General features: G+C 35.7%; 1 protein-coding gene across 2 annotated transcripts; it reads left to right on the top strand.

The window, feature by feature from the left end:
- Positions 1 to 602: 602 nt before the first annotated feature.
- On the top strand, positions 603 to 22276 carry LOC121418910 (uncharacterized protein C19orf47 homolog). Of its 2 annotated transcripts, XM_041613105.1 has the most exons (8): positions 603 to 708; positions 6453 to 6655; positions 13089 to 13167; positions 14114 to 14230; positions 15325 to 15351; positions 16128 to 16298; positions 16833 to 16930; positions 17666 to 22276. In XM_041613105.1, the coding sequence occupies exons 1-8, from the start codon at positions 693 to 695 to the stop codon at positions 18647 to 18649; spliced, it is 1695 nt and encodes a 564-aa protein (XP_041469039.1). In that variant the 5' UTR covers positions 603 to 692; the 3' UTR covers positions 18650 to 22276. The 2 variants fall into 2 exon arrangements, with proteins under 2 accessions (XP_041469039.1, XP_041469040.1); XM_041613106.1 differs by lacking the exon at positions 15325 to 15351.
- The last annotated feature ends 2646 nt before the right edge of the window (positions 22277 to 24922 follow it).

Below are 24922 nucleotides of genomic sequence, written 5' to 3'. Positions count from 1 at the left end.
AGCAAAACCAAAAGTAAAGAAAAATTATATATAAGAAAATTAGAAATAAGGAAAAAAAAATCTGTCTTTAAACCTGGTACCTGCTGGTGGACCGTGATGCAAATTTAGGTTGCCCATAAATGATGTTGCAGATTAAGTTTGAGTTTTTCAGCTCCGGCATATTTTATGTGATCAGGCCGCTGGAGTGGTCCGGCGCATGTCCGGCATTTTTTTATAGAAGTAGTGCAATTATTGGGATGATCGCAGAGTGCCACTCTTTATGATATCGGGTACATTCATGATAATGGTAAACCGGCCAGAAGTCATAGAGAGCGTTATTAGTATATATCTATATGCCAGAAGTAGAGTAAAACTATGCGATAATATAATGGACAGATTAACAGTCCTGGCCTGACTGCAAAACAAATAAAATGAATTTCTTTGTGTGATGTTGCGATATTCTGGAAATCGATTGATTATACTTTTGGTTAATGAAATCAATTTTGTCTTTTGATTTTGTAGTCCAGAAATTACCACGTACGACTTTACACGTACTTCCCGATTCCGACTACTTCGAACGACTGGTTAGAGAGACTTCTAAAATAATATCGAATATTGCATGTTGATATCGGTGGCTGTAGCTCGAGATCGAGAGATACCATCCAGAACCGAGAGGCGAGAAGCCACCGAATTTAACTGCGAACGGTCGCGAAATGGCAGCGAATATGGGTAAATATAGTATAAATTTTTTCTATATGTAATGTTGCAAGATTTTGGAAATTGTGTGTTTGTAATTTTGGTTACCCCAATTGATGTTTATGTTTTCTTTTGAAAAATTTCATTTGAATTGAAAAAATGCCACAGCATTGCCCCACCTACTGAGAAATCTGAGGGGTAATTTGTCCGACGCGATCACGCGACGCGCAGCGCGATTCCGACGAAACATGATCTAGCTTTAGACTTAGAGGACTCAGTGATCATATTTTTTATGATTTTGATATTGTCATTTGATCACTGAGCCTAGACAAGGCAGGCTATGCCAGTGTGGAGAAGATTGTAGGGAGGTTGCCCCCGGTGGATTTCACCATAATTAATGATAAAAATTAAAACGGGAAAAAGAGAAAAGGGAGAAAGATAGGAAAGAAAGAAAGAAAGAACTTTCGTCGAAAGAAAGAAAAGGGAGGGATAATAATATTTTTAAAAATGGGAAAAAGAGAAAAGGGTGAAAGAAAGGAAAGAAAGAAAAGAAAGGGAGGCGAGGGGCTTGGGCTAGACCACTCTAGGCGACAACGCAATACTTACCAGTGTTAAGAAACTGGGACTACACTCACGCGCATTTGGGCCGCCCTAGCTTAGAACTAAGCTTTGTTTCACGAAAAATTGAATATTCTTATAATTCAATACATGTAACTAATTAGATTAGTACTGTTAAATCGGTACTCACCGGTTCTTTTCTTGAATTTTCTTGAAAATTCCCACGCTTCTGGCTTCAATTCTGCGATAGATTCTGTTGCCATAGACAGCTACACATGCAACTTTATTTATAAATGGAGCGCCCCTTACGAGAGTCGCTAATGCCGCGGAAAAATTGTTAGGCATTTTGGCCTGTGGTCAAGGCGTTCTTCTGTTCTATTTTTTTTATAGGTATGAGATCGAAATCACAGCGACTATTCACACTGTTCCATAATGATTCCGAAAGGAGGTGCAACACCCCCCACCCACATGGGCGCAAATCCCAGGGGGACACTTCCCCCTAACCCAAAATAGTAGGGGCACATTATCAAATGTCCCCCTACTATTTTTGTTCTTTTATATATGATGGAAAGAAATAGGCCTACATCATTTAAATCGAAGTAAAACATGTATTTTGGACGAGACGACCTTCTTTTGGGGGTGATAAACCTTCCTTTTTTTTTTTTGTTAGTTTGTTTTTTTTTTTTTTTTTGCCTGTTTTCCAGCCCCTGGTCCCCTACCTTAGATTTCCACCCTTGCCTCCCACTACTCTTGATATTGTTTGCGAATTTCACCCTGATAAAAAGATGATGAAAATATGAGAAAAATCATTTCAAAATATCGATGAAGGTGTTATTTGACAAAAAATGGAGTTGATAGAATTTAGAATGCTTGATTTATTGTGACGTCTATAACGAGCAGTTGCTCTATCCTAAATATAAAATGCCCAAATTTCCCATTTTTAATGGTCCGTAACGACCCACTTTTTTCTTTTTGATAACAAGTATGAATTCATATAGGCCTACTAAAATGTACCATAAAAATCATTATCATGTATTTCTTGACATTTCATTTACTTTTTTACCATAATAATAGCTGCTTGCAAAGGCCTACGCCGTCACAAAAAAACCGGGGGGGGGGGGGCCACTTACATTGACGAGTGGATACCATGCGCGACCAAAAAAAAACGTAAAAAGGATGTCCTTTTCACGATAGGGCACGTTACCTACGTAACGTGATAAGGGTGTCAAAAACACAAAAATAACGAAAAAAGGGTATCTATTAATTCGCTAGGAAAACCGTCGTGTTTAGGGTCTAATTTGCGGGGATGATAAAACAAAATCAAAATGTTTTATAAAGGATGTCCTTTTTGCTCCAACACTTCGTGTTTAGAGTCCGATTTGCGCGAGGTGTAGAAGGTGGGGTCGTACTAAACCAAATAAGGTAAAGCCGACGACGGAAGGACCCGTAACAATAAAACATTCCTGTACTTGTTTAGGGGTTCATTTCAGGGAATATTTGCCAAGAGTATCGTTTTGTTTCCAATACTTGTTAAGGGTAGGGTTTCACACGCCAATACTTGTTAAGGGGTGCATTTTCAGAATATGGAAATTACGTGTTTAGGGTGCTTTTCGAGACCCCATGGTCGCGCATGGTATCCACTCGTGAATGGAAGTGGCCCCCCCCCGGGCAAAAAAAAAATCTTACCTTTGAAAAAGATTGGTGGGGGATGGATTTTCCTCGAACGCATACCAATTTTTTTTCTGCTATTTTCATAATAAACTTTAAATGAATTCAACTTTGCACTACTTAATTTTTTCAAAGACAAAATAACAAAATTACATCTCGTCATCATCATCATCACCACTATCATTAGCATCACCATCATCATCACCACAACCGTCACCACAACCATCATCATCACCAAGATAATTTTCATCATCGTCATTGCCATCATCATCTTTTTTTTTCTTTATTTTTTCCCCATCCCTTCTTCTTTTTTTTTTCTTCCAATATTCCTCCTTTTTTTTTAGAGCGGCACACCGTCATGCTCCCTCACTGATTATCCGCCTCTATATGCTTGGTGTTGTATAAATTGGCGGATACCTGAATGAAATACTGAAGAGAAAATAAGGAAAGGGAAAAAGTAAGAAGAAAAAGAAGATGAGGAGAAGAAAAAAAGAAAGCCAAACAAATGAAACAAAACAATGTCAAAATTTCGTAATAAAGTCTTCTACGTCAGTTTAATAATGATGTTTTCATTGAAATGAGAACAAAAAAAGAATTGAAACCATAGGCGGCGGAAGCGGGGACGTTCCCCCCTAAATTTGTTGTTGACTTTTTTTTTTTTTGCTTGTCAATTTATTTTCCTACGTCCCCCCTAAAATGTTTGGGTTGAGAGCCTTTTTTTTTTTGCTTGTCAAAATTTTTTAGGTTGTCCCCTCCTAAAATTTGGGGCTTCCGCCGCCAATGATTGAAACAATGAGGTAAAAAGGACTACATTATATAGTGTAAAGAAATAGAGGGAAGCTCCGAGACAATAAAAAGGTTGAAAAAGAAAAAAATGTGAAAACACAAAGCTCTCACAACATGAGCATAATAACAAATAATAACAAATAAGCGAGGACAAGTAGCTGAGGGACCCCCCCCCCAACTCTCTCTCTAGTTATCTATCTATCTATCCGACTCGATTATATAAGAGAAGAATTTACTAATCAAAATATTATGAGCAAAAAGCACGAGCTGATATTTTTTATGAATATTCAAAACTGATAGAGAGACGCAATCGAATTATTCGATTGCGACAAAATTGATGATCTGAGAATTTATTGTTTTTAGGAATTCATTAAAAGCATAAAGTTGATCAGCATTAAAATATGGCAGGCGCAACGCATGAGCTAAAGCTTTATAGGCATAACCGATAAAAAATTTTAAGTATTTTTGGTAATCATGAAAAAATTGATATTTCATGAAAGAAAGCTCAAATCCCGAGGAGGAATATTCTTATGAATTGACTTAAAAAAAAAACTGTGGTAAGCCCCATTTAATATTTGATTATAAGTCGAATAAAACAGTAAAAGCTGAAAAACGTTCGCGTGATATTTGGCAACCTCCCCCCCCAAAAAAAAAAATAAATAAATAAAAAATAAAAAAAAGTTTTTAACTATAATAATGATCGAAGGTAATTTTGTCTCGCGTAGAACTGGACAAATGAAAAAAAGATTGTCACTAAAAAAATGAAGGTAATTTTGACCCACGTAAAATTTGGCGAGCCCCCCCCCCAAAAAAAAAAAGGAAAAAAGGTTTTAACAAGCAAAAAAAGGCTAAAAAAGAGAAAGAAGAGACAAGAATAATTATGAACGAAATATCCCCATTACAAATAATGCTGTGATCATCATAAGGGAGGGGTCGCATAACTAGTATGAACAACGTATTTAATTCCAAAATATTTACTACAAATCTCAATAGGGGGATCGGGCAGAAATGCTCACCCCCACCCCCACCCCCCGATCCGCCACTGATTCCAATCAATAATGACATTTATCTGCAATACTGATACTTTGGAATCAAGATACTGAAGATTGATACGCTTTACATAAATTATGAACGTCTGACAAAAAGATAATCTACCGATCACCTGACCGATCAGCTGACCAGTTCGCGTATCACTTCGGAGTTGATCACTCGTCGCAGCTGTGTGGAACGCTCACCGAAAATCAACAAAAAGGGCCTGAAATGTAAGTTTAATGATAATCTATTTTAATTTGAACTACTTAATTAATACTTTTAATGTCTCCCCACCAAATGAAAGTCATATCACTTAACTCCAATTTGTATTAAGGCGTACATTTACCAAAGTCTTGGGTTGGAAATCAGAACAGCATTGTCTAACCCATATTTTTGGGTAATGTCGCCTATGAGGTCCATACATGTTAATGTTTGGACCTCATTGGTACTAGGAGTGGGCTAGACTGATTAATCCGCTGTTTCAGAGGAGTCTTTAAACATTTTCTGATTTTTGTTTGTCCTCCTAGCTCCTAACACTACAGTTACACAGATGGATGACAGCCATTGTTTAGGGCTAGCAATGGTCGAGCAAACAACTGCCGCTTAACTACAGCGTCTATGGAGAAAGGGTGCGCTTTTGCACCCTCTTCGATTACTTCTAAATTTTGCTTCCGGGGAAAAGGGAAGAAATAGTAAAGATAAATTTATATCAAATACATGAAATACATGTATGATGGGGGACCAAGCTATGCACTTTGTTTGCAAAGGATAAAAACTATGCCAATTTTAATATTTGAAAAAATTATCTTTCATTAATTTTGTAGTAAATATTCTAAAGATCCTTAACCAAGAAGGAAATACCACAAAATTTACTAATACGAAAATCCTGCCTTGTTTTCCAAACACCTCAATTTATCATGCAAAGAAAGTGCATTCCTGTGGCTCAAATCTCTCAATTTCTGAAAATATAAAGTTAAAGTGAATATAAATTTCCAAACAGTTGCTGGATTTTGCTGCATTTAGCGATTTATTGCAGCCTCTGTTGAAAAAAAGGAAAATCACTCGTCACTCTGCAGTCAAAGTTCCACACACAGAGTGCGCATTTGCCATTGAAACTGCACGCGCAAGTCGCTTTAGGATCCCAGCTTACCACCTTTCTGAAAAATATGCTGGAAAATAGCAAATTTTGATGACTAACAAACAGATCGGAATCAACCAGGTTCTTCTTTGTTCGCCGTCAGCTACAGCCGAGCTGAGTGTACAGACGTGCCAGCAGATTGGCTGGCACGTTTGTACACCCAGCTGTAATGGTAGTTACGTGTAAGCTGCGACATATACAGAGCGTGTGTGCGGGCGTCTGTCACAAGTGGGGCGAGATTTCTCTCAGTACTAAAGATGGTGCGTTCATAGGCTGACATTGTGATGTGGTTACATTGTTTTGTACTTGACAATTAAAGTGATGACACAGTCACTGGGTCAGATGCATAGAAGGTAGTAATTGCTTTACTAGAATTTTGCTGGCTTTTGCTTGATTGCGTATGCATTAAAATGAGCGAGCAAATGCTTTTGCTTGTAAGTTTAAGTGATCGCTAATTGACGGCTATCATTTCCTTGACGATTAAGCTATTACTAAAAAGCGAATGCATAAAGCAAAATTTTATTATTTATTAAAACATTTACTCATCGTAACTGGTGACAAAGAATAATTTTGGTTGTGAAAATTTTACCCACAGAAATGTCTGAGTGGATTAAGTTCTTCACTGCTGCTGGTATCCCGGCTGGCCCAGCTGCAAAGTATTCTGTGGTTTTCCTTGACAATCGCATCCAGAAGAGCATGCTGATGGATCTCACCAAGGAGTACTTGAAGGAAATGGGTATTTCAATCATGGGAGATGTGATTGCTATTCTCAAATATGCCAAGACAGCTCATATGAAGGTAGGCAGAAATGATTAATTCTATAGTGTTCTTACATCAAATACAAACTAAGATGAACACCATCAACAACAAACTATTCTCATACACCGCCCACACTGCCAACACACAAACACGCCGCCGTAACTCACGCCACCGTCCACTCACCGCGTCTACATACCACGCCAACTCGTTTCCCGCCAAAAACCGCGGACCCACGCACAGAGCGCCACCTACAACGTCAGCCCGCCGTGACCGCCGGCCTAGAGCTTTCCCCCACGTCCGCACATACGCCACAAGTACCGTCGCACGCCGAGCGAACACTCACTCCTGACTACGGACAGTCAACCTGTACGAAACGTCGAGTCTCTCTACTAATCATCTCTACTCGCCGACTCAAGCAAGCATCTCATCAGCTCTACTGAGGTTGTCGATATTAACTGAGAGCGCATGATTGCAGCACTCCTCCAGAGCTCTTAGAATTCTATTTCATTTTGTCAGTTATACTGCATCCTATGTTTTAAGATTGCAACCAACTGATAGAGACATATGCCAGGACTTTGGTAGACAATTTCTGGAACAAATCAGCGAAGTTGAAGTGAGTTATTTCATTGGAATATTTTTGATGACATTGACTTATCTTGTGACTGAGTCAGGAGGCCATGCTTGGATCATTTTATGCATGTATATACTCCTTACTTGAACTTAAATACAACAGAGGACTTGAATAGAGGACTAATCCTATTGCTCCTCCCACACAATGAGCTGCATTCATCTCCTCTTACTGGTAATAATAGGTCTTCCAGTTTATCTGAATGAACCCTGGACTTACAATGTTCAATCATTAAATCCTAACTTTGTTCAGCAGCCCCTCATTAGGAAGCACTTTCTTAAGAGAAGAATTCTGTACAATTCCAATAGCTATGCTTCCTTCCAGATTGAAGTACTGAAAGCTGGAGATATTCATAGGAACCCTGGGCCAACTGCTAATGTTAGTGAGGAATCTGTACACACTCATGCACAGCCTAAGTACAGTCGTGAGAGTCTAATTACTATCCAGAAGGACTGTAATAGACGGCTACCGCGTGATGTTTATTCTATCATTAAGTCCCTTGGACTTAATCGTCGGAGGGCAACTCGTAGAGGAACCAGAGGGGGTCAGCAGACAAAGGCGCGATCTCAACTTAGAGTAACATGTACATCACCTCTTCAGACATCACATTATGACCATGATACACAACAGTCACTTGCTCTTTCTGCAACAGAAGCAGGCATTGCAGAATACCATATTCCTGTTGTCGAATTTATGCCGAGGCATAACCAGCCTATCGAACACTCAGGATGTCATAGCAGAGGTATCAGCAATCTTGTACAGATACCGCGATCCCACATCAATTCTGCTGGACAGGAGTCACTCACACTTTGCACTGCCAATTTCAGGTCATTAAGAAATAAGTCAGCAGCAGTTCTGGACTATGTTCGTGACAGTAAAGCCGATCTATACGCGATAACCGAAACATGGCTTACAGAGAATGACGCAGCAGTCATTAATGACATCGTCCCTCCAGGTTACAAATTCCTGCATCATCCACGGGCTTGTCGTCGAGGGGGAGGAACAGGTCTCCTTTACAAAGATACCATCGATGTTCATGAGGTAAAGGCTGGTGAAACGAAGTCATTTGAATTTGCTGTAAATAACATCACCTTTGGTTCATGCCAACTCAGAATTGTTAATCTCTACAGACCACCATACTCTGAGAATCACCGCATCCCAATTTCTACGTTCTTATCTGAATTCAGCGAGTTTATTCAACCACACCTGATGTCTAACATTCCTATAATTTTGACTGGGGACTATAACATTCATGTTGATGTTATTGATAATTATGACTCAAGATTGTTTCGAGATTTGTTAGAATCTCTTGGATGTGTTCAACATGTTAAAGTAGCTACTCATGTATCAGGTCATACCTTAGATTTGATCATTACTCGACAGTCTGATGACATTGTTTTAGAGCCACCTTGGTCGGACTCCTTGGTGTCTGATCATATGTCCATTTTCTGTACCCTTAATGTTTGTAGAACTCCTTTGCCAGTGAATAAGGTGTCATATAGGAAGCTATCCAATGTTAGATTAGATGCACTTAATAATGACCTTGCCTCATCTGAACTTTGTTTAAATCCACCCGATTCTCTTGATGACCTAGCCTCATCATATGATTCTACCTTACGGTCTATCCTAGATAAACATGCCCCTATGTGCTTAAAGAGTGTTAATAGTCGTCCTAGAGTTCCATGGTTTACTGATGATATAAGGATGGAAAAGAAGAAGAAAAGAAAGGCTGAAAGGAAATGGAGAAAATCCAAATCTGTCTCTGACCTTAATGCTTTTAAGACAGCTAGAAATAGGACATTATACGTAATGAATAAGGCCCGTTCTAAGTATTACACTGATTGTATCACTGATAATAGCTCAAACCAAAAGAAACTCTTTGGCATAACAAAGTCCTTACTGAACATGACAAAGAGTGATCTTGTCATACCTCCTAGTGTTGACAACCATGATTTTGTTAATGGACTAGGAGACTTTTTTGAACAAAAAGTAGTAAAAATTCACTGTGATATTGAATCATTGTTACATGAAGAGCAGATTGGTGTTGATGGGCTGCAGAGATACTTTTCTGCTTCTAACCAGCACGTACTCTCGAGCTTCAAGTTACTATCACTAAGTGATGTTAGGAAAATTGTTGTGAACCTCAGCAAAAAATCATGTTCCCTCGATCCAATGCCAACAAGATTGGTTGTTGAGTGTCTAGATACCTTACTACCCGTGCTTACGAAAATCATAAATCTCTCATTACATGATGCCAAGTGTTATTCGGGTTGGAAGCTAGCGTTAGTTAGGCCTGTGCCAAAGAAACCTAATTCAGAAGTAAACTTCAATAACTTCAGGCCAATAAGTAACCTTCAATATGTGTCAAAGTTGGTTGAAGGGGCAGTCACTGCTCAAATTCAGGAACATCTCGATCGTAACAACCTCTTCCCCTTAACACAGTCAGCTTACAGGAAGTTTCACAGTACAGAAACAGCCCTACTAAAAGTCAAGAATGATTTACTAATGGCTATGAACCAACAGAAAGTTACCTTTTTAGTACTATTAGACCTTAGTGCTGCGTTCGACACTATTGACCATAGTATACTTGCTGAAATATTGGAAACTGATTTTGGGATAACAGACTCTGCTTTGTCTTGGTTGCAGTCTTACCTTTCCGATAGGCAGCAACAAATATCAATTGGTGACATTACCTCAAAGAAATTTGATGTTAGATGGGGCATTCCCCAAGGGTCCAGGCTCGGACCTCTCCTTTTTTCCCTTTATTCTAGTAGGCTTTTTTCGGTTATCAAAGCATACTCTGAAAAAATATCTTGTCACTGTTATGCAGATGACACTCAATTATACATTTCCTTCAGCCCAGTCAGGGAACAAGAACAGTCCTGTGTTTTGTCTCTTGAACACTGTCTACAGGAACTTCGTAGATGGATGTTGAGCAGTAAGTTGAAACTCAATGATAGCAAAACTGAGTTTCTTATTATTGGAACACCTAGACAAGTGTCTAAACTAAATATAGATTGCATAACAGTTGGAAATACTGTAGTAAAGCAGACCATGGTTGCAAAAAACCTTGGTGTCTGGTTTGACTCGCAGCTAAACATGGAAACCCACATATCCAAAACATGCAAAACTGCCTTTTATCATCTCTACAACTTACGTCATATCCGAAAATATTTAAGCAGCACATGTATTGATACACTGGTCCATGCATTTGTAACAAGCAAGTTGGATTATTGTAATGGACTACTTTTTGGCTTACCAGATTCTCAGATAAACAAATTACAGCGTGTTCAAAATGCATGTGCCAGACTCATTTGTAATTCGCCCAAATTTTCCCATGTAAGGCCCCTACTCATCCATCTACATTGGCTTCCGGTACGTCAGCGAATCAAATTCAAAATAATGCTCCTAACATATAAGATACTACATGACATGGCCCCCACCTATCTCAGTGAACTCCTTAAATTAAAATCACCCACCCAGTCTTACAGGCTTCGTAGTTCCCATGACACAATGCTCCTCAGTCTCCCAACATGTAAAACAAAGATCACACTAGGTGACCGTGCCTTTATCAGTGCTGCACCCAAACTCTGGAATAGTCTCCCTTCCTCAATAAGAAATGCATCCTCTGTCAACTTATTTAAAACCAAACTGAAATCCCACCTCTTTCAAGATAGTTTTTAATAAGAAGTCACTTTTTCATGTTTTTGATTATGTATTTTGTAGAAATAATTAATCTTTACTTATTTTTCTTCGATTCATTTAGTGAACTAAATTTTTGCGTATCCTGTTAATAATTGTTTTTCTGCTTATCTGTTATGTATTGTAATGCGCAGTTGAGTATATCCAAATAGAAATTGCGCAATATAAATTTACAATTATTATTATTATTATTATTACTACTCAAGCTGTTCTCTCTCAACATTCCTTCTGGTTTACAGTCCTTTTCAGGACTATTTTCAAGAAAGAATACTCTACTCTCAAATCTCCACTTTCTCGCCTATCCACTGCTCTTCTATCCACTGTTTCTATAACACTCCACATGGTGTACCGTAAACCACATCAGCAATTATTCTCATACAGCATAAGAAAGAAGTTTGCATTGTTTTTTACTTGATTTAGTTGATTACTGATTTAAAAAAAAAGAGCCATGACATTAAAAAAAAAATTCCTAAGAATAATACAGACGCATGAATGTAATTAGCTCATTCCAGCATCTCGAGGCACTCCTGAAAGGCTTTACAATCAGTCATATGTCTGTGAAACATGATGAAGGGTATTACCAGTATGGGAGTGCAGTCCAGGATGCACCGATCGATATGGATGGATGAGTGTTAATCAAGGGAGAATTACATGGATGTCAAAGAAAAATTATATTATCTGACTGATGGTTATTTCTCATATTTCATCATTCCAAGTAACTTTTTCATGAATCCAGTAGCAATATATTGGGGTTCTTTAAATAATTATGGAAAAAAGCCAAGAGTAGAGCTTTGTCAATGGATGACCTCTTGAATATTTAATTTTTTGTTATATGCAATAGCCCTTTTTTTTCTTAGTCAATTTTAGATAAAAACTCTTAACATGAGTGAACTATATCCTGTGGTGTATACATTTCCATCGGCATGGTAAATGAACTCTTGATTTTTTCATGTTTTATTTTTACACAAGTATATAAATTACAATCCTAGTACAATTTTTGTCTCACCTGCGAAGCAAAGTGAGACTATAGGCGCCGCTTTTCCGGCGGCGGCGGCGGCGGCGGCGTCAACATCAAATCTTAACCTGAGGTTAAGTTTTTGAAATGACGTCATAACTTAGAAAGTATATAGACCTAGTTAATAAAACTTGGCCATAAGGTTAATCAAGTATTACTAAACATCCTATTAGAGTTTCATGTCACATGACCAAGGTCAAAGGTCTTTAAGGGTCAATGAACTTAGACCATGTAGGAGGAATCAACATCGAAATCTTAACCTGAGGTTAAGTTTTTGAAATATCATCATAACTTAGAAAATATATGGACCTAGTTCATGAAACTTGGACATAAGGCTAATCAAGTATCACTGAATATCCTGCATGAGTTTCATGTCACATGACCAAGGTCAAAGGTCATTTAGGGTCAATGAACTTTTGCCGAATTGGGGATATCTGTTGAATTCCCATCATAACTTTGAAAGTTTATGGATCTGATTCACTCGGACATAATAGTTATCAAGCATCACTGAAAATTTAGTGCAAGTTTCAGGTCTCATGATTAAGGTCAAAGGTCATTTAGGGTCAATGAACTTTGGCCGAATCGTGGGTATCTGTTGAATTACCATCATAACTTTGAAAGTTTATTGGTCTAGTTCATTAAACTTGGACATTAGAGTAATCAAGTATCACTGAACATCCTGTGGGCGTTTCAGGTCACATGACCAAGGTCAAAGGTCAATGAACTTTGGCCGAATTTGGTGTATCTGTTGAATTACCATCATAACTTTGAAAGTTTATGGATCTGATTCATGAAACTTGTACATAAGAGTAATCAAGTATCACTGAACATCCTGTTCGAGTTTCAGGTCACATGATCAAGGTCAAAGGTCATGAAAGGTCAGTGAACTTTGGCCATGTTGGTTTTTTTTTTTGAAAAACCATCATATCTCTGTAAGTTTATTGGTCTAGTTCATAAAAAGTGGACATAAGAGTAACCATGTATCACTGAACATCTTGTGCGAGTAAGAGTAGTATTCAAAGTCAGCACTGCTGCTATATTGAACCGCGTGATGCAGGTGAGACGGCCAGAGGCATTCCACTTGTTTTAAATATTTCTTTTGTATTGTATTCCTTTACATCTTGCAGTATGAAAATGAGAAACCTGCCATAACAGCCTTGTCCATTAACCCAGATGCTAAAGTGGAAGTGAAGAGACAGACTACAGGTGAGTGTCAACATAATATCAGTCTTTATGTGATGCAAGATAATAATTACAGACAGATAATTATTACAAAAACCTTTTTCATACATAGCAACAGCAGCATTTCATAAAGAACGTTCAGACTTGGCAATGCTTGCGCCCTAAATCTTCATGTAGACGGGTACTTATTGATATTAAGAATTTGATTGGTCCACTGATTTTTGTTGCTAGTTGATTAAATCAAAAGTGTGATTTATTTTTCACTATTTTTAGTTCATCAAACATATGTGCAAAATAGTACTATTTATCTATCTCTGTTGAAGACAAGATAGGAATGTGGCCTTGCTGCCACCGCAATCGCTGCAACATCCTAGCAGTGCAGTGCTAATGAAATGGGACTTTTTGGCCATGTGGAAAAACACAATTTTTTTGCCATAACACCGATTTTTAGGTGGAAGAATACTAAAATTGTAAAATGAGACTTGGCATCTCTGCATCATACCCCATTGACCACAGTAAAGAACATGTTCAGTTCCTGAGCTTTGTTGGTGAAACTTTGTGATTCAATATGTCTGAGCTAATACATTTATCTTAATAAATAAGTAATAAATAAGTAAACAGAGGGTCGTGTGTTAGAATCCCACTGCGGTCTGGCGTCCTTTGGCAAGGCGTTAATCCACACTTTGCCACTCTCGACCCAGGTGCTAAATGGGTACCCGGTAGGATGTGAAAGTCATTGTAGCTTGTCCAGTACTGTGTGCGCCTCACAGGCGACTGACTGGAATACTCCCCAGGGAGTGGAGGATGTGCACACATTGTGTGCGGGAATGACCGATGGAATCCGATGACCGTGGTAATAATATATCTGTAAAGCGCTTAGACACGTCGTTCCGATGGATTAAGCGCTATATAAAAGCGGATTATTATTATTAATATGATTGTATGTACATCCCTCTTCATCTCTTTATAGCTGGAAACAGAATGCTTGAGCACTACATGAGGAAGGAAGGCATAATGGAGGGAGGCACTTCAAAGGTCACAGTATCACCTTCCATGGCTGTCAGACTTGGAGCTGTACCAGTTGGAGGTATGCAGGACATTTTGATAAATAATTGTTTGGATATGATACATGGTTCTTAGAAGTGGTTTGAGATAACTTGTAACCCTGATTTAAACATAGTGCAACAACGGTCTGCCACAATTTAATGTTTATAGTGTTCAGACACCATTTAGTATAGATTAATGATCATGCACTTAAGCACTTTATTTTGTTGCATGGACTAACTCATGACATTATATTTTGCATTTAAATTATATTTATAAGAATTTTTTGGTAAACATTTTGTACTGAGGCAGCCTCCACAGCTTTTACTGATTTCATACCCCAAAACATGTTGAGATTTACTGATGGGCCATGTGTTTTCAAAGCTTTAGATTAGTGTGCAAATTCAGAATTTTTGAGGACAAAATTTGGCATGTATTGTCTCCAGTATTTGCTCCATTGTATGTGACCAAGAACCTAATTGGAATATGGACCTGTATCATAAAAGATGCATTCAATTGTACAATTAAGCATTAGTGGGAGTCTCTGATAAACGATATACGAACAGTTACAATCAATTCAGTTGTAAATATCAAGCATAAAGTCAGCCCCCATGTGTTTGACATGTACACTATGTAGGACCGACTGAATAACATGATCTTGTCCTTATCAGTGATTGATTTTCTTTGAATCAGTTGACACTAAGGACCATATTTTCATTGTTTGTGTGTAGTCTCTAGGATTACTGGTAGTTAAAATTATGACTTGTGTTCGTTTGGAAATGTCATGAACTATTGAATCATAAATTATAAATCTTTAATATGTCCATATGCTGATACCAGTACATTCAAATGTTTATGGTAGGGAAAATATGTCTGAGCTGCAATGCATGACAATGGTTTATCCCATGAGAATACATTCTGCCATGTTAGCACCTTTTTGTGATGTGATGTGTGAATAGCAACTCTAATTTCATTAACACTTTGCCTGTGTGTGTGTTGTGATGACCTTTATTAAGAGGGAAGACTTAACAGTTAGTTGCTGTGTATTGATTTAGTTCTTTCATTAATGATAAAGGTGTGAAGAAGTTGTTCTTTGTATCCTAAAACACATATCCTGTTTGTTATTGTCTTGTGCAGTGGACAAGTCTGAGGAGACATTGAGCAGTGAGTTCACTCTAATGCTCTATTTGTTCTAGTATTTAATGTATTTAAGAAGAATACAACCATGGGGTCTCTTTTTTATTGAAAATATCAACAAAAATAAGTTATGGAAATTTGAAAACTGTAAGGTAATCCTCAAATTGACAAGTTGCTTTGAACTTTAAATGGCAGGTTCTTCTGGAGAACTTCCTACAAATATATGATTTGATCATTTGGACATTAATTTTGTATTTTAAGTTATTTCTAAAAGATGCTGCCAGCTTGAACTCAACATGTTTTGTTAAAAAAAAAACATTCCCATGAAGAAAGATACAAGTTTCTAATTTAATTCTATATGCAATTGAATGAAAACAAAGTAAAAAACTAACAAAGGCTTTGTCAGTCTTGTCTGTTTTCATGGTATTATGCAAATGCTGTGTTTTAGCATGGTGAATGCTAGCATTTGCAGGTAGATTTTTTCATAAAAATATAATTTATTATTACTATTTATTGTTTATTTCAACTTGATGACATTACTTTAGTAGGCTCTTTATGTACTGTCTGGTAAATATCATATAGATGTGTCTGCTTTAGTTGATCGTCCATAAGTTCACTAATTGACCAAGTAAAAGTAAGTTTTCAGACTAGATTATGCAAAGTTTATTTGCCTCTTCTAAGTCAAATTATTACATTAAAAAAGTGTTGATGAGATTTCGATGGTCGCAAGAGATTGGCATGTCTCTCTTTTTTCAATTGATAGTTCTGCTTGTCTGAATCAATCATCTTGCCGATTATTGCAGGTACCAAGAAGGCATCCTCTGGGATTTTAGCAGACACTGCAGAGGTGATTCCAGTGAAAAGACCACGTATGGTGAAGCCAGAGGAGGAAGGGAAGTATTTGATCAGCTTACCTAAAGGAACCACACCCAAAACAATGAAGATCATGGAGCAGAAGCAACAGCAACAGAAAAGTTAGTTCATTCAAAGGGGTTTCATTCACTATGATTTTATTTTTATGGAGTGTGCATTCTAGTAGTTTGATAGATAGGCCAGAGGACTTGGTACAGTATACAGTGATGCTTGTAGCCTGAATCTTTTGAGGGGGACAATCTCTATTAAATAAAATTTTCTTTTCTTAAATGCATTTATACTAATCTGAAAATGATCTGTTTGCCCGAAAGGAAGTTATCTGGAATGGAGATTCTCTGAAAGAGTCAGAATTCTATCATTATAGCTAATATAGTGTCAGAAAGATTAAGAATAATGTCTATTTCTTTTTTTAAGTTGCACTATAAAGTGCATATTATTATTATTTAGTATTCAGAGTACCTTCTATTTTTGTTTATCCTTGATATTTCTTTTAATAAATCTTTTATATATAATTCTTATGGATGTTGGTCGGATTTGTATTGTTTCAGTAAAACAGTTTTCCATTTGTAACACCACAAGTTTTGAAATCGTAGAAGTACACAATTTGTAACATTTTATTATTTTTTGTATTTCAGCATCTGGAGAAGACCAGAAATCATCAGTCTTTGCTCGTCTAGGATCAGGATCTAGCCCAGCTCCTCAGCCGAAGAATGTAGAAGTATCACCAGCAAAGGTATTTGACTATGTAGATCTACTCCATGGGCTTGTCTTACAAAGAGTTAAGATTGATCCGATCAATCCCAACTATGGAAAGCCAGCAAAGTCAACATATAAAATGCATGTTTGTTCAATAGATTTTTTAGATATGAATGTATATCCATGAATTCATTGATTTTGTGTGTTCTCTTTTGTTTACAAAGGACATTTTGCAAATTTCCTGTAGAAAATTTATGACACTGACGGATTTCCGTAGAGTTACGATTGATTTGATCAATCGTAACTCTTTGTAAGACGAGGCCAAGGTGATTACAGCATGGCCTATTACATGGGACTACTATTATGACGATAGTGCTTTTCATGCCACCCATGAAACTGACATGTACACCTTAGTCTATCTTATTCTAATCATTACGGACCAGAGAAATATTTTCAAATTAGGCAAAATTTAAGTTTAGAAGTGAAAGTAATACATGTACATGCTTTGCTCAATCTGGTTTGAAAAATTTCTTCAACTTTAATAGGTGAAATTTTAGACGTGGGGAATGTCAACTTATGCAGATTTTTTTTTCCATTTTCTTTTTGTTTTACTGATTGTTACTTGGCAAGAAGGTCTGAGGTATACAAAAAACTTTTAGTAAATCTTAATCGGTTTCATATTACAAAAATACCATGGGATTTTTGGATGCGAATCGTAGTACATTTGATATCATATAACAAAATTTTTTTTTCATTTTCTTGTTCCCACTAGACTCCTGGAGGATCATCCGTGTTTAATCGTTTAGGTGGCCAGCGTAAAAGATCTGTCTCAGAATCAGAACCAGTTGAATATCAAGGTGTGCTGAAATCACTTTCCTCTCCATCCCTTGCGACAACACCTAGTACTACCACCATCAAAATCACAAAACCTACACCAGTGGCAAAACCAGCGTCAGTGAAAGTTACCTTGGGTTCTTCTAAGTTGGTTTCTGCAATGCCAGAAGCAAGTCTGCAGACAAGGTTAGGGAAAAAGTCTGTGGTGGCAACGCGCGTGACCACTCCTCCTGCTGGTGCAAAGAATGTCATGGCAAGACTTGGTGCACCAACCGGAAAACCTAAAGTAGTGGAGACCCCTACTCCCAGTACTAAACCAAAGGTGACTGTAACTCTTGGAGGAAAGAAGGTGGCAACCAAAAGGTCAGCTATGGATCGCCTTGGTGTACAGAAACCAGAGATATCTACAACCACTCACATGGATTCTTTTGGGGTGAAATCAAAGGTACAGGATCGCCTGGGAGGAGCAGACACAGTGACAAGGACAATGGCAAAAGGGACTGTCAAATTGGCTTCAGCAAAACCTGTAGTGAAGAAATCAATGCAGGCCAGACTTGGTGCACCGACCGATGCCTCAAGAGTCAGCAGCGTTAGGAGAGAACCTGTTGTGAAACAAAGTGTGACAGTAACCTTGGGCGGGAAGCCAACTGCCATGCAGAAACGGCTTGGTAAGACAGTACTAGGAGCATCCAAGAGTGTAGCTTCCCCTGTCTCGTCCAGCTCAAAGGTAATGAAGAGACTTGGTGCTCCTGTAGGGTCACAGAAGAAATCAGCCATGAAGGATAGGTTAGGTCTGATGAAAGCAGAGGCTTCATCCACTACACCAAGCATCACTGTTACAATGGGTGGGCTAGGATCCATGAAGAATAAGACTGCTAGTGCTATGTCAAAAAACGTATTCAGTCGATTGGGAAAATCATGAGCTCTTTCAACCATCTTGTTTGATTTTTATAGAGAAGTCTATCTAATTACAAAAAACAGAAACTTGATCAAATGTGTCTGACTTGATGCTAAATAGCTTAGTTTTGAGTAGACAAAAGTCGCTGAAATAAAAGATTGCTGTGAATATTACTATTTATGAAAATCTTATATTTCTCAACCTTCCCTATCATAGTGGTTGTCTTTGGCTGTGTACCATAGAACTTGTGGCTGTATTTCTGTAGAGTTCTGATATATCTTTTCTGTATTTTATTTCCTAGTACTAGTAATATGCATATATTCTTGCTAATACTTCTATTTTATAGCTCTATGAAAATAATGAAATGATAAGATCTAGACTGTAAAATTTGAAGTCGAAATTAATTGTTACCTAGCTTTACAGTTTCGGATGTTGCAAAACTCAAAGAGAGCTAGCAAGTATATTCTTACTACTGCAAATTGTTGAAGCTCTCCTGTGATACCACAGACTGCAAGGCTTTGTGAAAAGTTTTTATAACTTTGAATTTTACAGTCTAAAACATAGATATTTCATAGGTCTAGATAACAGAGGTATTTTGGAAGAGAAGGGCAAATGAAAGATGTAGCTGAAACAAAAATAGTAAAAATATGTGAATATCTGGGATTCTGGTCAGAAAATCAGACCTACAGTCACACTTTTTATGGGGAAGACAGAGAAATACTTTTTCTATTTGATTCTTCAGAATAGACGTTCTTTTCTAATATTTGAGAGCCTTTGTTGATATGGATGTATGGATGACTTCAGTTAGTATGGCTGCATATTTTCTAAAAAAATATTTTGAAAATCTGGAAATCAAGAAAGCTTTGCACAGCTCATGTGAAATGTCAGACACTTCTTTGAAATAACATGGAATTCTCCTTGCATCATTGTGAAGATCAAATAGTTTAAAAAAGATAACCCAATATTGTATAGTTTTGTGGGAGGTTTTGGTTTTAAAAAAATTAAAATATATTTTTGATTTGATTTTTTGAATATTTTTCTGACCTGCTGCATTTTGGAGGTCATAATTCAAAGAATGATTTACCTACAAAATACAAGATTATTCAATAGAAAATTGTACTTAACATTTATAATGAACTTATGCTTTGAAGGGCCAAAGTTGATTAAAGATGTGATTCTGAGCATTTTACAGTTAGTGCTTGAATTTTTACTTTGACTTTATCTAGTACAAGATATTGATAATTATACATACTGTTAATATGTCAATATAATTTTGTACATTCTTGAATCTTGCATCTTGAATTTAAATATTGGAATTGTTTGCAGCCATTAGACTTATTAAAGTCTGGTGTGTAACGCTTTTAGGAGACTGATCAAAGTTGCTAGTTGATCATGAACTGTAAATAGGCATCCTTGATCATCCATAGATGATCTGGGTTTCCTGGGATTTCTCAAACTATTAAGACTTTATTTGTATTGATGATGTTTGCCTTTTATTTTTTCTTATTCTTTTAAAATTAGTTTGCTTTTATTTTGTAATTCATTATTTTTATTTGCTTTGTGTTTTTTGTAGACAATTTGATGCATACTCATCAGGAAACTTTTATCATGTTTTATTATTTAAACCCCAAATTGGTTTGAAGCCTATACTTTTTTAAAGTATTAGATGGACAAACAAATCGATAAGATTAACATCATGAATACCTGAAGATGCAAAGATCAAGCTATGAAAGAATAAAAAAAGACTTGAGTTAAGAGTTTTTAAAATACGGTAATGAAGAAAAATAATTTCATAAAACTTTTTGTCTTTTGATGATACAATTTCTATCTACAAAATTTGTCAACATACTTTCTGTCCTTATTTTCCTTTTAAATAAATGGAATACAACTAAGTAATTTTATATTTTTAAGATAAAGTAAGCTACAAAAAAGCATTTTATCAGACTCGCCCTGTAAAAATCACTTTTCTCGAACTACCTATTTTGTACATTGGAAAGATAATTTTATTTAAGCATTGTAAACTTGCAATACGTATACAGTTGTGCTCATAAGTTAGTGAACCCTACCACAAAATGAACTCCTTCATGCCGAGTGTTGAATGTAGACAACAGCACTACAATTATCGATGAGCCTGGAGACACAAACTTTATTGAATGTAACATTTTGTCACCAGACTTTACTATTAAATATCTATAACAGGGCAGAACTTGAACACTTTAAATACATTAATATTTTGGCGAGGTTCACCAACTTTTGAGCACCACTGTATGTGCATTTTGCATATAGTTTGATTTAATTTTACCAATTTTTATGACCAATTTGAATTATGCTGAACAGCATGTTGACCTGCGTTCATATAAGAGGTTGAAATCATTGATAGGGGATTGACTGTTAAGTGTTGACACCCTCTTTTGTTCTTGAAGAGCACCAAGATATGCATTAACAAGCAGACATTGCCCACACACATGCTTCAATATTTAAAGAAAATAACTAAATTGGATTTAGTGTGTGCACAGGCATAAAAACTTTTAAAAAGGAGATGGTTTAAACTTCTTTTGAGGAGATAGATCACTAAATGTTTAAGGTCAGAAATTTCCTTCATTATTTGCTATGAATTTTGCCTCTTAGAGATTCATTGACATTTTATTTATTCTTGAGAGAAATATTCCATGATGAAGTAGTTTTCTTAATGCTTAACATGTCATACATGTAGTTACCAATTGGCAAGCAATTTCTTCGGTATTTTAAGTTACATTAAAATACATGAGAAACACCCAAGGAACAAAATTGCACTTTAATATTGCTTTTCTCTTTTGACCGTACTGGACTAGAATATCAGAGTGTTTATTAAGTCCAACAATGGTGTCTTCGAATAATGAAAATAAATTATGGCATAGTTGACTAGTTTTTGTTAGATGAGTTATGTTTTTTTCTACTCATGAAAACAGTTTCATAATACACTTATTTCATCAAGCATATACATCTGACCCCCTTGTTTATGGGATTTTTCTCCTGAAATGTTTTGTCTCAAGTTTTCTAATTTACATGAAAAATTGTAAAGCGATCAATTATCACGGCTTGAGCAGTTCATTAAGATAAATGAAATTCGGGGGTTGGACTTACTAAATTTTTATTTTTATAAAGAGTTGCCCCAATTCCAATGTTATTGACTGATGTGGGTAAACGATCAATTCATGTTCATATTTATTTGAAAGTAGAAAATGGAAATTCAGTTTCGGCGCATTCAGTGAAGCAAAGAGAATCAAATAAAGAACCACTTTGCCTCTGAAAGAAGTAACTGATTTATTTTCTTTTCTTCAAGTGTCTGAATAAAATGAATATTCAATCAAATACATGTATGTTCAAGTTTAATGATAAGGAACACAACTCATATAACTGCCAAATCAACAGTGTACTTAAAGATGTTTTTTTATTGGTTTATACATTGCACAATAAAATATTTCACTTGGGTAATGTTAAATGTATCTTTAACCCTCCACCATAAACTTATAGAGTCACCAAAATCACTTATATAATTTGTGAATTTTGTTGGAAAGAGAAGAATAATATCCTTAAAATGATATATTTACCTGTCATTGTGAAGAAAAGTCCTTTCAAAAATTTCAGTAGTGAATGTGAGAGTCAAACATATAGGGAGAGACAATGGAGGATATCTCACTTTCAATGATGCATAAGGAGGGTTTTCACTGATAAGTTGGTTTTAATAAAGGCAGAAAAAATAAAGAAAAACATTGGTGAAATATTCAATAAAAATCCTCCAGAGAATAAGAGTTAAGAATGTTTGAAGATATAATTAATGATGTCATGTGAGAAACTTCCCCATATATATATATATATAAAAAGTGATTCAAGATCTTTAAGAAAAAATGTTCCAGTCAATAAAGCTAAACTCTCACTGCGATTTGCACATCCAATGAAAGACACACAAGAACAGGAACATTTGATACTTATTGTTTATTGGTCTCATTTTTGTTTGACCTACTTGCACAAGGTAGCTCAAATACGAAATGTACATAAACATTCAAAATTTATGATATCGATGAGGAATCAAAGACTCTGAATTAAAAACAAAATGAAATTGTTTTCCTGTAAAACTACATCTACAGTTACTAGCCTTCTAGTAAAAGTTTGTTGACCTGCATAAGTATAATGACCTTGAATAACACATTACTTTTTACCACTGACAGTAATTGTATTGAACCCTGAATTGAATCAAAATTACTGAAATATACATATAATCAATCAATAATTTAGAATATAATTGAAAGCAAACAAAGCATGTATGTTGAATGAATGTACCAGTCAATTGTAATTGCAACATGCAAAAATTGAATATTCGATTCATTTGGATAATTTATAAGATACAGTAATACATTGACAATCAATATAAATTTCTCCATGTTTCAAAAGCTATTATATTTTCTTAGCTCTTTATTGAATAAACTGCTCAATAAATGTTCTTTCTTTAAATGGTCTTTTTGGACAACTTGAAATTTTGCCAGGATAACTTGACATAGCAAGTAATAATGTATACGAGTTGAATTCTACATGGTAATACATTGCCCAATAGAAACCATTTTACTTGTTGAATAATAACAGTCCATTTGACTAAGGATTCCAATTTGTGTTATACAATTATTGAAAAACAGGTTTTTTAATCATTTTTTTTTCAAATTCCAAACTTCAGAGTAAAATTAGTAAATGCGAGGAATGTATAGAAGTATCAAGAAAATAATTAGATTATCAACTTTATCATACTGTTGATGAAAATCAATGTAATAGCCTGAATTGAAACTGTTACCAGATTTTACCCAATATACTTTGATTTTACTACATACATGACAAATTTACATCTCAATCCTTTACTTCAAGTTCAAGTTTATCTATTACAGCCAGTAAATATTCATGCAGTTCATTTCATGCTGATGCTGCAGTTCAGTATAAAAAAAAATCAAATATACACAATTGATTGTATAATACATTAATAACACTGGTTTAAAAACATCAATATCAAAAAAATAATCAAGCACAAATAGAAAAAAGGGCTAGGGAAAATATGAATATTATATTATCAAATACAGTAATCTTGCTATACACACTTGAATAATGAGCAATTCTCTAAAAATACCTGTCATATTGAAATACAGTATCGAAAAGAAATTTATACTAAAAAGAACATATCTTATATATAATTGACACTAAAAAGAAATATTAATATTCGTATCTCATAGACTAAACGTTGGAAAATATTAGGTGCTGAATAATACAGGTAAAATTTCATGAAATGAAAATAATGAAGAATGAATTATACCTACACAATCAACCTTAAAAGCTGGCTCAAAGGGAAGTTCACCCCGAAAAAACTTTGTTGTAAAAAAAAGCAGAAAAAATATTGAAGGTTTGAGGAGAATCCATAAAAGATCAAGAAAGTTATTAGAATTTCAATTTTTTTTTGGTATTTGTCATGTCATAAATGAGCAGGTGCCCCATATGTTATGTAACATGAAATGCATAAATTAATTTCTCTTTAAAGGCTTGTGATGACTTATAGGAGCTGGTGTGAAATCATTGGTCTATTACTATACAGAAGGTACAATAAAAACCATTGTCATTTTTCTGAAAAAAAAAAAATTTCATTGATTTTTTTACTATACGATATGTAGGAAAGCTGCTGGCATATGACATCGCAGATCTTATTCTTTGATGGATTTTCCTCCAACCTTCGCCAATATTTTGAATGAATTTTTTGTTGCTATTTTTGCAATAAACTTTATGTCAGGGTTAACTTCCCTGTACTAAAAGAGAAATGTTGTATATAATTTGAATTAATAAGATAATATGGTCTAACTGGGGTGTGTTTTGATCCTCAGTACAGGAAGATGTTAATTTTTATGAAGCACATAATTTGCATTTGAAATGTATTCCTGTTACTAACAATGTTAGATTTCATGCAAATCTTTATGTGAGGAAACTATATATATGTCTTATCACCTGTACCCTTTCTTTCCATCAGATTATCTACGAACATTTGTGATATTATAGTTTCACTATGGTAACAGAAAATACAGAAAATTTGATCATTTTCAGAATTCATGCATTATTCAAATTCAGACTAACATGTTGCAATTTCTGATTGTACAAGTTTCAATTATTCCAAGGTTTTGGATATTAAATGCCAAATTTGTTTGTTTCTACTACAAATATGACGTGAACTGATTATTTTTCCAAACTTGAATTGCCACATTACTAGCAAATTGTAGAAGGAATTAAAACTGC

This window comes from Lytechinus variegatus, chromosome 7 (genome assembly GCF_018143015.1).
Source record: "Lytechinus variegatus isolate NC3 chromosome 7, Lvar_3.0, whole genome shotgun sequence".
NCBI classification, from domain to species: domain Eukaryota; kingdom Metazoa; phylum Echinodermata; class Echinoidea; order Temnopleuroida; family Toxopneustidae; genus Lytechinus; species Lytechinus variegatus.
The sequence above is the reverse complement of the archived record's forward strand: the minus strand, read 5'-3'. Positions and strand labels throughout refer to the sequence as shown.